Genomic DNA, 17558 nt, shown 5'->3' with positions numbered 1-17558 from the left:
ATTCCTAATATCTTTTTTTTATAAATATAGGAACTACAAGGTAGTACATAAGTAACAAGATAAAACAAATATCAAACGGAAAATCGGAAAACTATAGCATATAAGACATCGTAAAAACACTATAGTCAACTGCTTCTATGGTGTAATGGTTAGTGTTTAGCTCCGAAACGGGGGTCGCGGGTTCGATTCCCGGCGGGACAATGATTTTTTGTTGTTGTTCTGTTTGGCTAGAACATTTGTCAGATCACCTAGACTATTTAGCGGATCCCGAGGCCTGAAGCGCTCCTCATTTTCAGTCATTGTTTCTTTATTCCTTTTTTCCTCATAAACAAACAAAAAACCCAAACAGTTATATTAATTTAGATTTGTTTTGTTGGTAATTTAATTTTTTGTATATGTCACAAAATTATATTACAAAATTACAAAATTAAATAATATTGTAAATAGATAAATAAGTTTAGGTAGATATTCAGCTAAGTTGTGTGTATATAGTAGAAGAATATGTATTCGCGTAGTGGATAGGTTAAATAAGGTTTTTGATTATTTTTATATAGTTTACAACGATTACTATATACATATTTTATTTTTAAAAAAATTGTGTTAAAAAAATTAAGTTTCATTATTTTTTAATTTTTAGTGAGTTCCTTATTTATTTTTGAAGTCGGTTAATTTTTTCCAACTCTTCCCATCTATTGGAAGTTCCATAATTAATGTTCGTATACAGTCAATAACTCAATAATACTGCCGGCTTGGTGGCGCAGTGGTAGAGGTGACAGGACGGTCCATCTACTGTTGCGGTCATAGTCGCGGGTTAAAATCCTGCTGGGGGTATGGGCGTAAATTTACGTTCGTGATTGTTCAATATTTGTGATTGTGTTTGTGATAGGCAAGAATACAAAATCCGACAAGGAAAATGATCCCAGTCACGCCAGTAACCAGGCAGGGTAAGACGGGATGTCTTCTGGGGTGATTTCTCAGTTGGTCACTCGCCAGTCGGTAGGCTTAATGCCGAGGACCGTGGTTCCTATATATATATATGTATATATATATATATATATATATATATATATATATATATATATATATATAAACTCAATAATACTAGTTAGGTTATAGGTTAGGTTGATCAACAATTATTTACATTCACGCTTTACATTTTCACCAATAGATATCGCTGATCAAAATATATAACAAACAATTAATACATGGAAATATGTTACGAAACAATTTTATCTTTGTTATAAACAACAGCAGAGTTATTATATCAAATTATTGAAATTTATGGTATTTATGTGTGAGAAAATGCAACAAAAAAGGAAAATTAAATATCGCAAACAACAACAAATTATTACTTACCGACATATTGCATTTATGACAACATTAAAGCAAATTGACACTGCAATAGGGATGTCGGCCGCCGAGAAAAACATTATCGATATTTCTTCACTCCGACCCTACTTTTCCACACAAAAACTCACTTGATGACCGACAGTGGGATATCCCAAAACAAAAGTTCGATACTCTTCAAAACCCTAGGTTTTTAATATCGATATTTTAATTTGAAACTCAAAGTTCGATAATCTGTACTGCTACTGATATTGTTTGAAAAAATATCGATATTTTTCAACATCCCTATAACATAAAGCAAATGAATTTGAAATAAAAATATTGTTTATAGACAAATGCCGTTTCTTCGCATTGATGCACGAGGATGTGTATTGTGTTGATAGAACAAGTAATAAGAAGAAGCGGTGAAAACGGTAAGTAATTTAAGATATCTCCATTGAAGCGCTTCAAACCGATTTCACAACATATGGCCGAACGTTATGGTCGTTGCTTCAACGCGCGATTTAACACGATTAATTCTCGATTATAACGAATGATTGTAATAGTTTCACCAGGTTCTAATAGATAATACGTTCACCTGATTTTAGTATAACACATGTTTTTCTTTATGAATGTTTTGATGGCTCAGTTTTATCTATATAGGAATATATAGTTTTTGAAACAAAAATTTTACGAGTAGTCAAACGTTTTCATACATCTTTCTGTTAAATAATGTGATATATTTTTCTCTACACCTAATTCTCATGAGTTTTTATTTTTAACTCCACTAAGAAATCTTTAGGGTAAACTGATATGGCTCGGTGAATGGAGGTAAAACGAAATGATACAGTGGTTTTTACATTATGTGACCTTTATTTATTGGCAATATAAAAATTAGAAAATACAAAATAGAACGAATGGCAGCAGTGTTACCTGAAGACGAGGCTTGGGTGGCACGTCTAAACCAAACGATGGGCGGTTACTGAATCATTGGAAATACCCTTCAATAACATCCCAGATAAACGTCTCGGGTTGCCGCCAGCTATTCGTTATCGGGTTCTAGTTGGCGCTGCTGGTACCCCGCCCCTGTGTTCAACATCTGGGATTATCTGGATTCTCAAAAAACCTGACAAACCTGCAGAACAAGTCGAATTTTACAGGCCTATTTCGCTATTACCTGCAATATCAAAGCTATTTGAGAAACTAATATTTAAACGTATTAAACATTCGGTAACAATATCAGATTTCCAGTTTGGTTTTCAAAATCACCATTCAACAATCCATCAAGTGCACAGAGTAACTGCGGCTATTGAAAGAGCGTTTGAGGAAAAGAAATACTGCCCTGCAATATTCCTGGATGTCTCACAAGCTTTTGATCGGGTTTGGCATTTGGGATTAATCTATAAGATGTGCATAGTGTTACCGCGTAACTATTGTCAATTGCTGGAGTCATATTTATTCGGAAGAAAATTTAGAGCATCGCACGAAATGGCGTTCTTGACATTTAAAAATATCTCGGCTGGAGTTCCTCAAGGTAGCGTCTTAGGACCTCTCCTGTGTCTGCTCTGCACTGCTGACACTCCAACAACAAAAGAAACACTTCTTGGAACCTTTGCTGACGACACAATTATTATGGCAAAAGATATATATCTGCCTAGGGCAATAGAAAAAGTGCAAGTGGCAGTCAACAAAATCTATAAATGGACGAAAGATTGGAAAATTCAACTTAATAGCTCCAAATCTGTTCACGTTAATTTTGCATTGAGGCGAAATAATAAAAACTTAATTATATCACTCAATGGATGCCCGATTTCTCAAGCAGAATCAGCTAAATACCTTGGAACACGTTAGACAAAAAGCAAAACACATTAGAACCAAAATAAAATAACTATACTGGTTAGTCGGAAGATACTCTCAACTTGATTTAAAATCAAAGAGGTTGATCTATAATACAATTATAAAGCCAATTTGGACCTATGGGGTGTAAATATAGGGTTGCATTAAAAATTCAAATCAACTCGTCACCCAACGCTGTCAAAATAAGGTTCTTCGATTAATTACCAATGCCTATCGCTACGTAACCAACGAAGAATTGCACGATGACCTGGAAATCAAATGAATTTGCGAAGTTATCCTTGAAACACGAAAGAAGATTACTAAATCATACTAACGTGGAAGCAATACAACTGCTGGACAGCGCGCGCGCAGTATGTCAGGAGATTGAAGCGAACAAAACCATACGAACTTATATAAAGTGTATACATTTAGTGTAAACTATAGCTATAAGTTAATAATTAATAAATAATTATAATTTTATAATTGAGAAATACATATTGTTGTATTTTCTCGCACTCGTCTTGCTTGTTAATTAATCGAAGTACATAGGAAATGTAATAATAAATTAATTGTAAATTAAGATTGTACTAAGCGTATCTAATAAAGATTTTATAAAAAAAATACAATCAAGAACAGTAAAATTATTCAGCTGGGTTCGATTGTGGTCCATCCAATTCATAATTCTTTCACCATTATATAAAGAAACTCGTCTTTGTGCATTAATGTACGCAAAGAAGAGAGAAAATAAAATGTATTTCTTTTGTAATATTATTTTCTCTACTTACAACTCAACACTAGTTTATAGGCCTACTAGCGACCCGCCCCGGCTTCGCACGGGTGCAATGCTGATACTAAATTAAATACACTACAGAACGTTGTATATAAAAACATAGCGGCCCGCTCCGACTTTGCACGGGCATAAAATATATATGCCTATGTCACTCAATGAAAACATGATTAAAATCGATCCAGTATTTTTGGTTCATTCATTACTGCCCTTGGCCTGCACGCATTAAATTTGGAGTAAAACAATTCCTCTTCCCCTATACTTACTATGAAGATTTCCTGCTATCTTTGGAACATCTAAATTCATACAATTTTTATTACATTACACATTTTTAAACGCAAATTTTAAATTTGTAATATCTCCGAAAATATTTGTTTAATTTACATGCTGTAAGGAACCATATTGATCTATATTAATTGCACACTGTATTTAAGGTACTTAATTCGATAAGGATTAATGCCGTATTGCTTAAAATAGCTTCGTAAATAAGCCATTTTCTCACGTAAAAAGTAAACAATAAAAATGGTTAATGTGGGTTATCCCTAAAAGATAAACATATACCATCGCGGACTTTTTTGTAGACCTTTTTATGGTGTACAATACTGTAGTACATTAATTTGATCTAACTCGTAGGGTTAGGCAGCGTTTTTGCTAATTGGTAAATAAGCCTAAAAAAATAGGTTAATTTACGACATCACGTTAGAAACCTCTAAAATTAGCAATGTTGCCTTAGTATATTATGCATGTATTATACATATAAACCTTCCTCTCTTGAATCACTCTATCTATTGAAAAAAACCGCATCAAAATCCGTTGCGTAGTTTTAAAGATTTAAGCGCACATAGGGATATAGGGACAGAAAAGGCGACTTTGTTTTATACTATGTAGTGATATAAAGTATTTATATCGAAAACTACACACGCTAGATACGACTTGTTATTCTGCGTGTGACAAACAAAAAGACTATCGTCTTATAAAACTATAAAAATAATTTAGAGGAAAAAAACAAGGTCGTCGCGCTGACTCTAAAGATAGTTGTTTTTGCGTTACAGACAAACTACATCGATATGATTTGCGTTTGGGTCGTCTTCATCTACGCGGCGCTGATGTCGCTGACGGGAGCCCAGGAGAAAGAGAAGAAATGCCTCACCACATACCCGGGTAAGTGTTTTTACGTTTTGTTTTTTTTTCTCCCCCCGCGATCTATTTTCATCCCGAAAGGACAATGCGTCAAACGCGTCAAGAGTGGGCCGACAAACACCGAATCTGTCTATTAATAGGCCGGTCTTACAAATAGATTGTTTTGGGTAGTTCTATTTTTCTTCCGGCTAATCTTGAAGAATGGAGCGTCAGAGATCGGGCGTTGGTGGATACCGTTTTTGGCGGTGGAAACGGAACGTTTTCCTATCCGATCGATATGTCGTGATTTCAAGTGCCGTTTAAAATGTAATTGCTATGCGGAGGGTGCCAATTTTTACGCCAAATTTGAATTTGACGCCATTTGGGTGGTAAAGTATTGGACCTTAGCGTGCGACATCCTCTGTATAAAATTGTACAGTCTATCCAAAGTGGCAGTGAATTCACGTCATTTCAATTTCTGGCGTCACAAAGTCGCAATGTTGCTGCATTTGACTTAAATAATAAAACAAAAATGTGTAAAATAATATCAATTATTGTAACATTATAATACATCTGCTTAAAGTACAGTTAATTAAACAGCAACACTAGTCTAGTGAGTTATTTTATTATATTTATATTGAACTGTTTTCTAAACCACCTATGATGTCCCCTGGAGGATTAATAGACCCAATTAATATTGTACATTGTATATCCAAGTAACGTATTTTACTTTCATCATAAAGCATATTTAACTTTTACCCTTAGTTCTTGTTTCCTTCGTTGTGTTTTCTTGTCAAATAATTCTGATATCGATGTTTCTTCCCTTAGTCTCTTCTGTTACCACTTGCTTTTTCTTCATAAAATTGAATTTAATCACTGCATTCTTTTTAATTGATTTGTCATATCTGCAGTACAATTAGTATTCATTCTTTTCTCATACATTTTAACCAAATGCTCATTGAACAATTACACAAATATCCATGCACATCTTTCACACTGTACAATTTTCTACAGTTATTCTATATTAGTTGTTTCCACTCTCATCACCCTGTCTTGCCACCTCATATTCCGACTAACCAGTACAGTTGCTTGACTTGGCGGAATCTAATCCGTTCTGCTTTTTATCTAGCATGAATTTAATCTATTATCGAGATGTATTCTGAGGTATTTAACTGATTCTGCTTGAGGAATTGTGCATCCGTCACGTGATATAATTAGGCTTTTACCATTTCGTCACATCTGCATTTTCGCTGTATTTTCCAGTCTTTAGTCCATTTGTACATCTTGTTGACCGCTTTTTGTACTTTTTTTACAGCATTCGACAGAGATATATTTCTTTTGTCATCATAACTGTGTCGTCGATAAATGTTCCAAATACCTTTATCTTTTGTTATTGAGATATCAGCACTTCAGAGCAGGTACAGGAGTGGTCTTAAAACACACTACCCTGCGGAACTCCAGCCGAAATAGGTTTAAGTGTTGAGAATACCCCTTTATGCGAGACTCTTGAGTTTCTTTCAAAAATGTATGATTCCAGCTATTTAAGTTACAATTAGGAATTGCGTTAAGCAATGCTTTTGAACACTGGGTTCAGAGCAAAACCTTCCTCTCCACTGTAGCTTTCTGTACGGGTACGGGATTTCCTTAAGTTTATCTTTGTTTACTTGGTTTGAACTTTTACATGCAAGGCTTTTGTTCTTTTCTTGCCTTAAAAATGGCGCTATAGCAACAAATTTACTTAAAATTAAGTTGTAAGTGTTACAAAATTTTAGATCGAAAGAAAAGAAACTTGTGTTGAACTTGTTCTTGCTTGTATACAGCCCTGTAGTGACTCAGATGTACACTGACAATATGGTCAGGACTGGCCCAACAAAAGGACAGTAATTAGACATATTTTGTTTAACATTAAAAACAATGGTAAGATTCATTATGCAAATACATATATAATATACAAAAATTTCCACTAAATATCAAGTAAATCGTTCAAATAAAACTTAAAATATAAGTCTAAAATGTAGTTTTACGGAAATAAGTGTTGAGTTTGAGATAATGTTTCAAGAAACGTTCACACAGATAACTGATCCATAAATTGTAGCCTTCTTCTGCTTTAAAATTGACATTCTCTAAAGTTCGACTGAATGACCAGTTCTAACTTTTTTAGAAGCATTAGAACTCATTTCACAGCAGCTTATATTTCTGGCAGTAAATAGATTAACCCATGATATTAAAAAAAAACCTTCATTTCAATTGGTCTGTATTATCTTTATCAAAAAAAAATACTTAAAAGAAATGTTAAAAGGTTCTCTCTTTCTCTCTCTCAGAAAAAAAAACACTAATGTTTCTGTAACCAAGCAGTTGGTAAACAAAGTACCGGTTTTATGGTTGCAGAGGGCAACGTATCTAGGTCATTTGGAACAGTTCACTCAAGTCAAGCCAGCTATTTGTAAGCGTCATGGAATAGCGAGCATACTATTCCTTTTATTGTACGAAAACATCAAACTTACGGGTAGACCTGTATTAGTATGTAGGTTACAAATTCGGTATTTTTTGGTCTATTGCTGTTTAACTGCTTCTAAATAACAGCAAGTTTATAATTCAAAAGTTTTAAAGGTCAAATTCAATATTATGACAAAAATGCAAATTGTTTTTTAACCATGAAATGTGTTTAGTGCAATGCAGTTTAATACAGTAATGTTAAATAGGACCAAGTTCAGTTTTTACCTTCATCTGTCCAAGAGAGCACATTTTACTTATAATATTACAAATAATATAACAATATCTAATGTTTGACACATATGCTCATAGAAAATAACAATGATATTCTCTTATTTGCCCTGATGAGGCTTCTATAACTTCTTCTCTGTATATATGTCTTACCTGTATGAAGAAATTTACATATTTAAATTAAATAAAACACAAAAATAATTTTTATAATGAATAATTTATATGGGTTTAATAAGATAGGGTTAAATATGAAGTAGCACATCAGCCATATCTGCCTCCACTGCCAATTTGCTGATAATACGTGTTTATTTTGTGGTTGCCGTTTTTCATGACAATCTTGAATAAATTTGGCTGAGTTTCGTCGATGGATTCCTTCCCTATGGGGTGGCGAGTTTGTTCGCATAGACCTTTTTGAATCAATAAATAATACCTGAATGTTAAATCAATATTGAACTTTTGAACTGGCATTATTTTTCAAATATTGTTCAGCAATGAAAACACATTATTCTTTGCTTTGTTAACACTGCACAAAGTTTTGTGCTTGTTTATCTCCAGGAATTTTAAAAATTATCTTAATACTAGTTAACATTTAAATGCAAAATGTTCAAAACAAAAAATTATCTAATCTTACTAATACTGTACTGTACTGTACTAATCTTGTAATTATGTTTGGCAAATATAAAAAATGTTCCGTTAACCCAATAACATAATTTTAAAAGAGAATATATTGAAATTTGTATTCCTTAATACATTAAATATAATATATAGTCTATTAAAAGCTTTTTTAGTAATGCGTCATGGATATTTGTGACATCGAAACATTGCAATGTTGCCGCATCAACTCTGAGTTTTAGTTCAGTTTGACTTTGACATGCAATAAAATTCTGATCTAAATAAAATAAATGAATAAAAATGTTATCAAATATAATTTATTTTAACATTATAGTACATCTAATACATATATTATCGAAGGACTTAAAACTACAGTTAATAACACAGGTATAATAGTTTGTAGGTTAGATTTGTTTTGTTTACCTTTAACTCTTATCCACACCACCCATGATGTAGAGTTTCTAGGCGTGTTTTTTTTTATGTAGTAGTATCCCCTGGAGGCCTAATCCACTTTATTAACAATTATATATCTGAGAAACCTATTTTACTTTCATTCGAGAGCAGATTTACCTTTTTACATTTAGTTCTTGTTTCCTTCGATGGTGTGTTTACTTGTTAAGTCATCTTGGTATCACTGTATATTATATTTCGTCTGCTATTATCTGTGTACACCATTCTTCATAAAATTAATCACTTAATTCTGTCTAATGCATTTACTATATCTACAAAACAGTTAGTATTCATTCTCTCCACATAGGTGCTAACCTAATGATCATGTTTAATTTAGAACAATTACAATCATATCTATGCACTCAAAATTCTTTCACGTCCTACAATACCTTTTTCTACAGTTATATTCAATTAATTATGTGCATACCTTTAGTTGTTTTCACTCTCATCACTGTCTCAGGAATTTCCAGCACAGCGTTATCATATATCCTGAAAGATTCCTTCAGTCACTTTCACTTTCCGACTCACTGTCCAATTCAATCACTACACTGTTAATTTCTAATCTGTCTAAAATATGTCCATAATTCCACCATTTATCATAAAATATTCCACCATATTTTAATTAATTATTTATAAATATAATAACCAAGAAAACCTAATCGAATGCTATTGTAACTTTTACCTTTTTCCATTAATTGACGGGTATTTGTTGCTGTCGTGCTAAGGGTGTCACAATTAACCATTTTGAAATATTCAAGTTTCATGAAAATACACAAATTCAAATAGTTTATCTTCTTTGGTCTTATTTTATGCCTTTAAAAGTTGAATTCTTTTTAAGGTAATATCTGGAAGTTTCATTAAACCCTGTAAGATTGTATGAAAGGATGTCTTACATCCCTCAAAATGCTGCTGCATGTCCTTAACTCTTTTATGTATACTTTCCAGACAGACAATTTTCTCTAAAATAATATTATTAAATTATGTTTATATCGATAAAATAGTTTGTGTACTTACTGTTCTTATTTATACATTTCGTATATTCGGTCTCGAATACAGCAAATATCAAGATGGTCAATATTCGTCATCCACTTTGTATGTAGACGGGTTTTCTTGGGTGAATCTAACGTATTATTCTTCATTTTGTAAGCGATGTTATTCACAGTACCTACACTAATATATCGCGCGGCAGCAACTCGGCAAAAAATATTTTCAATAAAATTATAGGGACTTATATAATATCATCAATAATTACCTGTCTAACGGAAATTATAGGCAAAAGAGGGCCTCCATTAATTATCTCGATGTTTTTCTAAATATTTTATTAAAGCCGCAATCAATTTGTGACCCTGGCTATCTATTGTTTTCGGCATTTTCTACACCTAACATTTAGATAACATAATAACAATAACAGCAGTATAAAAATATGTGTAGCTTTGTAATGTTAGTGTTAGTTACGAGACACCTACTATTTTCTATTAGTAAGTTTCGGGTACGGTTGTGGGACAAAACTATAGCGCAGCTATGAGAAAAAAAACAATATGTTTTATATCAGTAATGGGTTCAATAATAACTTCAGTAGTGGAACAAGACGCACAGTGACAATATTGTTATGATACGTCTATTTTATTTTCTCTAGCCTCTATACTTTATGCGCGTATAAAGAATGGCAAATTAAAATCTTGAAAAAATAAACGCATCTCCCAATTAGTTTTTAAGTGGTAATTAAAAGCATGATAATCGATTTTGGCCTAGATAGGCAAGACGGATATACAAGAAGATATTTCTGTGGATTAATAAAAATATAATTCATTTTCTTGATTTAATCGCAATGCAATCTATATATAACCAGTATGATAGTAAATCGTTATAAGCGGTATAATTAAATGACACATTTTGTGACTTAAACGTTCCAAAATAAAATTCCCGGATCCAATATAACTAATCCAGCGTGCACTGTAAACAACAAGTATCTGATTATTAACAAAAGCCTCATATATGTATCGTTCTTAAAATTGTTCAAACGTGCATTTCGACATGGCAATCTAGATGCGTATTTTTAAATCTCAAACGGTTAATAATATGCTCTTAACACAATTTTAATTTATTTTCGCAAAACGCATTTTTCTGGTAACTACTATTTCCGAGACGATTGACGTAATATCTCAAGTTCTACTGAAGCAATTTGTGTGTCACTCTTTTCTGTAGATTCTATCTTTTTTCTTTTGATTCTATTTATTTTTATCACAAAATATTCGGATCAGATTATTATTTTGCTATTTGTTGACATTCCTGATTTTTTTTAATGGTAATAATCCAAATTTTGTTATAGTTTCGTTACAATTGTGTTATAGTTATAACGTTAATATATTATAGTTGATTAATTCAATGCCTTTGAAGTTAAATATGATATGTTAATATTCCTACAAGTAGTTTTTACAATATTTTCAATGTAAAATCAGAAATATAGAATATATAACGTTAATTTCAGTAACAAATGTTTGTATATTAAAATATATGCAAACTATGCAGGTATTTTATGGCATTTCAAACAAAGTATTAATAAGTTTAAATCACTACATCACTGAACATTCATTGAACTTCTTAAATTTTAAATAGGATTGATTGAGGTTTATATTGTGAGTCTGAAAAAGCTGCTTGCGAAAATTTAAATGCCTTGTTATTCTGGAATTTTATTAGTACATATTAGGATAAAAATCTGTTGTGTTTTTCGTTCACAGCTGAAATGTCTTTCAAATAATGTAAAATGTAACTTTTTATGATCATAATTTTCTTAATCGTTAAATCATAACTACCGTAACTCTTTAGTTGTTCCAACAATACAGGAATATAAAAGTAATATAAAAGTAATATAAAATATTAAACAACACTGCTTATATATTTTCAGATATAAAACTTTTCTACGTACAAAAAATAAGGACCTCTACCGATTTAAAATTGCCCTGCCGGCATTTTGCGGTACAGCGTTGCCAAATTTATGTCACAAACATAAAATTACACTGTAGTCGATCTGTAGTCGATTCACATACAACAGAAACGGCAAATAATCTATTGCATTTCGGGGCTGGCCAGGTCCAATGAAAATAGAGCCTAACATATTTGTTTATATTATTATCATCAATCTGACGCTTATTCCTGGTTGCTTGATTTGGGCGTATTTCGTTTTATTGGAATTACTTATTTCTAAGTTATAACAGGTGAATTGAAAAGTCCCCGGCCTACCATAGTGAAACACATTTTTTTGGCAATATATTTTTTTTATTCAACATAATTCCCTTCAAGGGTGATACACTGTTTATAGCGACCCTCCAACTTTTCGATACCATTTTTGTAGTACAATTTGCCCTTTACTTCAAAATAGGCCCCAGTTTCGGCGATTATCTCTTCATTCGACGAAAATTTCTTCTCAGTGAACATTCTTTTGAGACCTGAGAATAGAAAATAGTCGCTGGGGGAGCAGATCTGGAGAATACGGGGGATCAGGAAGCAATTTGAAGCCCAATTCATGGATTTTTGACACGATGCATTGTTTTGGTGAAGCAAAACTTTCTTTTTCTTCAAATGCGGTTGTGTTTCGGCGATTTCGGTCCAATAACGCTATATATTAGTTGCTGTTGATTGTCATTCCTTTTTCAAGGTAGTCAATGAAAATTATTCCATGCGCATCCCAAAATACAGACGCCATAACATTGCCAGCCAACTGTTGCGTTTTCCCACGCTTTGGAGCGGGTTCATCGTGTGCAGTCCACTCGGATGATTGTTGATTGGATTTCGGAGTGAAATGATGGAGCCGTGTTTCATCTATTGTCACATATCGACACAAAAACTCGGTTTTATTACGCTTGATCATCTTCAAATACTGCTCCGAATCACCAACTCGTCGTTGTTTTTGGTCAAAAGTGAACTCGCGTGACCTCCACTTTGCACAAAGCTTTCTCATACTCAAATATTCGTGAATAATATGATGTACACGTTCAGTTGATATCTTTAGAGTGTCTGCTATTTCATGCAGTTTCAATTTACGGTCATTCAAAATCATTCTGTGGATTTTTTAAATCGTTTCGTGTCTTCGGTGTCATATCACCACGTCTAAACTTAACATACCAATCCTTGATGGTTGATTTTCCTGGGGTAGTGTGCGGAAACTCGGCATCAAGCCAAGTTTTTGCTTCAACTGTATTTTTTCCTTCAAAAAGCAATATTTTATCAACACGCAAAGTTCCTTTTTATTCATTTTTTTCACAATAACAAAAGTTACTTCACCCAAAATGCTATAATTCACAAACTAATGATACGACAGCTGTCAAATTTATACACGAATCTTTTGAAGGTTGGGGCTAACCAAAAAAACATATCGATTTAATTCTATTAGCGCCATCTATGTTTTAGGCCGGGGACTTTTCATTTTACCTGTTATTAGACAAACATTTTAGGCCTAAATATGCTTCCTCAGTATAAACCGTGCCAAATTTGAATCCTCTCGGTGTTCCTGTTTTCCTTAAAAAGGGAGCAAAAATTGTCGCTTGACGTAAGAAGATTAATGTATAGATTTCCTAAAGAATCACGTAAGGGCATATTCTTAAAGAGTTAAACTTTGAAGACACGATAAAAAATCGATTTTTTAAAATTTCTAAACTTGAACACCCCATTTAACTAAATAACCAAATAACCGAAACAATTATGCGCCAAATATACTGGGAGACGACCGAATACGAAACACGTCGGCCGGATGTTCCGGATGTATAAATGAAAAGTGCGATTACTCATTCATAAAATTTGAACTATTCCGACAAACCAGTTCAGTATTAGTGGGTCAATTTATGAGACCGCCATGAATGAACCGACTTTTACTATTTTGTTTCTCTTCTGCTTTCTTGCCGAGCGAACGTTAATTGCTGTCCGGGTCGCGTATGGCCGATCGATTTGATATTTCGAATAACAGATAGCGCTGGTGGTTGCTTTCCGGATATTACGGTTACGCACCGAACGTACCGTCTGTTTGCCGGGAAGCTTCTGTCTGTTCGTAATTTTTAATTGCCGTAATCCAATACGAGGCTAAAACGAAAAGTAATACACACATGCTTGTCGGAGGAAATGTATATTATTTTACAATTTCCGAAGTTTAAAATCATACGACGTGCTTGCATATATTTTGATCAGCGACCTATTGGTACAAGTGTGGAGTATTAATGTAAACAACTGTCCAGTTCGATTGTTTTAACATTAAGTGCGTTCCGTGACAAAGCTTTAGCATATTCTTCACTACAACTCTTAATAACAATAAATTAGTAGCTTTTAGACTCCAGGGTTAAAGACGGTTGGTCATTCTATTCATATAAATATTACAAAGACCCCTTATTGTTCACGTTTTTAAACTAAATTTTGCTTAAGATGGTGCCACCCGAACGACGCAACAAAACTATAACGATTAATGCAAGTTTTATGGATGCCATACGTATTTCAAGATATTACGTGTTTAAAATATTGATTTACTTTGTCATCGTGCCTCGCCAAAACAAAATGAATAATGATTTTAAATCATGAATTATTTAAAAAATCCAGATAATTAAATATATTTATAAAATTGAGGGAGTCATCCAAGGGTCATACATGAGCAATTTCAATAACAATACATGAACAAAATCGCTTTTGTTGCTGGCGTAATGACATATATACCAAATGTTCAACGTCTAGGTGATGCTAGGCATTTATGAAGAAAGAAGGTTCCAACAGAAATCACCTTTAAGTGAAAAACATATTAAAAACTGCTTACAAGTTGCCGAAGAATATATCTCATGGGAAATAAGTGGCGTCATGCGATATTTTCCCACTCGACAATCAACCAAGTGCACATAGTAATAGCGATTGTTGAAAAGGCTTTTAGAGGAAAGAAATACTGTCCTGCAATATTCTTGGACGTCTCACAAGTCTTTTATCGGATATTATATTTGACATTCATGGCAAAATGAACAAATTACCGCAGCGGAATTACTGTCGACTATTGGAATCATACATTTTTCAAAGAAACTCAAGAGTCTCGCATAAAGGGGCATTCTCAACACTTAAACCTATTTCGGCTGGAGTTCCGCAGGGTAGTTTTTTTGGGATCTGTATCTGCTCTAGACTGCTGATACTCCAACAACAAAAGGCTGTAAAAAAACTGTACAAAAACAAAATCTACAAATGGACTGGAAAGTACAGCTTAATAGCTCCAAATCTAGTAGTGAAATGATAAAAACCTGTGGTAGGTAAATTGGAAACATCATGTTAGATTAAAATCAAAGCAGATCAGACCCAAAATCAAACAAATGTACCGGTTAGTCAGAGGATACTCTGAACATGACCTAAAATCAAAGAGATTGGTTTTCAATTCAACGAAAAGAAATTCAATTTGGATGCCCCTGGTATCCATCAGGGTATTACTGCCGTGGTCTAAGAAAGTGCTGGACTTCTATTGAAGGAAAGATTGGTAAGACAATGCTGCTGGTGATTTTAATATTATTGAAAATGGTTACGGTAAGCTAACTCGTGCTGTGTACCCAAATAGTACCCAATTTAACATTGTTGAACAACTAAAAATGGAATCCAAGATGAGTGGAAAACTTTAGATCAAAACTTAGTACCAATTTGTATCAACAAATGCTTTTTTAAAAAAAGGAACTCATCAGAGTGTATGAAAATACCTAGCAGCCTTTCCCAAAGAAACAAATTCCGTGATACCGTTCACTGTTGATGGTTTCCAAATTTACCAATAAAATTTGGTAAACATTGTTCACATTTTCACTTTTTTCTTGTCTGTATCAATATTAAAATTACCAAACATAAATAAAAGACATCAATCAATTTGAACCAAGATTTGCATGCTACTGCAGCAGAAATGCCGAATAGAACGCGCTTTACATAAATCTTAAACCCTGACCGAATTGATGGGACACAATGTTGCCAACAACACAATTTTATTAAGTATTAAGCGGTGATGGTAAATTGCCCGAAGCAATTGTTTTCTTCTACTTAAAATTTAAATTAGATATTTGCTCAACACATCTTACGTTCATTCATAATAATACATACGCACGTTCTTATCTCTATGTTACTACATATCTCGGACTGTTTAATAATACAGGCCCCAACTATTAACAAAAATAAACTTGGAGCTTTTAGATTTTAGAGATTCTCTATATTCAAATAGTAAACAATTTAACAATATTGAACAACAGAGATTAGTGGAAAAGGTTGGATCAAGATTATTATTAAAAACCTATTTTGAAGGCTGTCGAAAATGCCTATTAATGTTGTGAATAATATGAGAGTACTGTACTCATTACTGAAATAAAAAATTAAGATATTGATCAGTTTTTTACTGTTTTTTACCTAGTTGTTCTACAGTTTTAACGCGTCATGCCAGCGCCTGTTTACGATATTTACATAACGAATTAATATTATGAAAAGTTAAATGTAATGAACAATGTGTGATGTGTTAAAGTTTCGTCGCGGGAAGAATCCCGGAAACTTATAGTCTGTTCAAAGTTTTTTTTAGTAATGCGTCATGGATATTTGTGACGTCGAAACATTGCAATGTTGCCGCATCAATTCTGAGTTTATTTACCTTTTTACGTTTAGTTCTTGTTTCCTTCGATGGTGTGTTTACTTGTCGAGTCATCTTGGTATCACTGAATATTTTATTTCTTATGCTACTATCTGTGTACATCATTCCTCATAAAATTAATCACTGAATTCTGTCTGATGCATTTACCATATCTACAAAACAGTTAGTATGCATTTTCTCCTCGTACTTTCTAACCTAATGTTCATGTTGGATTTTGAACAATTATAATCATATCTGTGCACACAAATCTTTCACGCCCTACAATACCATTTTCTACAGTTATATTCAAATCAAATTTTATTGTCTTTACACTTTTTTTGTTACTGTATTTCCAAGAGTGCCACAATGAACCCTTTTGAACCCACAAATTCAAATAGTATGTCAAAGCCAAACTGAATTAATTGATGCGGCAACATTGCAATGTTACGACGTCACAAATATCGATGACGCATTACTAAAAAAACTTTGAATGGACTATAAGGTTTCAAATAATTTTAAACACTTTAGTGGATATCAAAAGGATTCTGATTGCGTCGCTGCTAGACCAATATCACTTCCTTTCTTTCGGTCTTTCGACACACTATCGCCACATTGCCACTAAACTGTTAAAGTTATGCCAGAAAATATTTCAGTTAATATATATTGTACCAATAGATCCATGTCAGCCAAAAAAGTTTAAAATACAACTGTGACTGAAGACATGGCGTATTAAAGCAAATGAAACAAAATCTACCCGTGTAACATTCACTCTGCGTGTAATATGCCAATAAGTGAATATCAATAATTGTCAACTTCACCAAGCTGAGGATGCTAAATATCTAGGTATGCATCTAGACTGACGCCTTACATGGAACAAGCTCGTACTTATTACACACTGGACAGATTGTTGAACCACTAAGAGTAATAATAAAAAAATGAGAAACTGATCAGAATACATGAAAGCACGTAAAGTATATTGGTTCAGTGAAAGCAAACCCAAAAGATGTTTTTCCTCAACAAATAACCCACATTCTTTCATTAAAATAAAAACTGGGACCTCTAAAAATACGAGTACCCGAAATATACGCAAACAAACATCCT

At 33.1% G+C, this 17558-nt stretch overlaps 1 protein-coding gene and 1 long non-coding RNA gene across 4 annotated transcripts in view; one reads left to right on the top strand and one right to left on the bottom strand.

Moving 5' to 3' along the window:
* Positions 1–17558, top strand: part of LOC143202875 (uncharacterized) — a 98102-nt gene that overhangs the window by 37741 nt on the left and 42803 nt on the right. For 2 of the 3 annotated variants that reach the window (XM_076414833.1, XM_076414831.1), the window contains exon 2: positions 5002–5110. The exons of the other annotated variant lie outside the window; for it this stretch is intronic. In XM_076414833.1, coding sequence (XP_076270948.1) covers positions 5017–5110 — 94 coding nt within the window. In that variant the 5' untranslated portion in view covers positions 5002–5016. The remainder of the gene's footprint in view (positions 1–5001; positions 5111–17558) is intronic. 3 annotated transcript variants of the gene reach the window in all.
* On the bottom strand, positions 5001–7345 carry LOC143202925 (uncharacterized). The gene is made up of 2 exons (XR_013007253.1): positions 5597–7345; positions 5001–5489 (listed from the first exon to the last, which is right to left on the bottom strand). It is a non-coding gene; the product is annotated as an uncharacterized LOC143202925 (long non-coding RNA).

The sequence above is a fragment of the Rhynchophorus ferrugineus genome, unplaced genomic scaffold (genome assembly GCF_030347505.1).
Source record: "Rhynchophorus ferrugineus isolate W39M unplaced genomic scaffold, kcgeb_rfMv2 rfM9, whole genome shotgun sequence".
In the NCBI taxonomy this organism is placed as follows: Eukaryota; Metazoa; Arthropoda; class Insecta; order Coleoptera; family Curculionidae; genus Rhynchophorus; species Rhynchophorus ferrugineus.
Note: the sequence above shows the minus strand (reverse complement) of the source record. Positions and strands in the feature narration are given on the sequence as shown.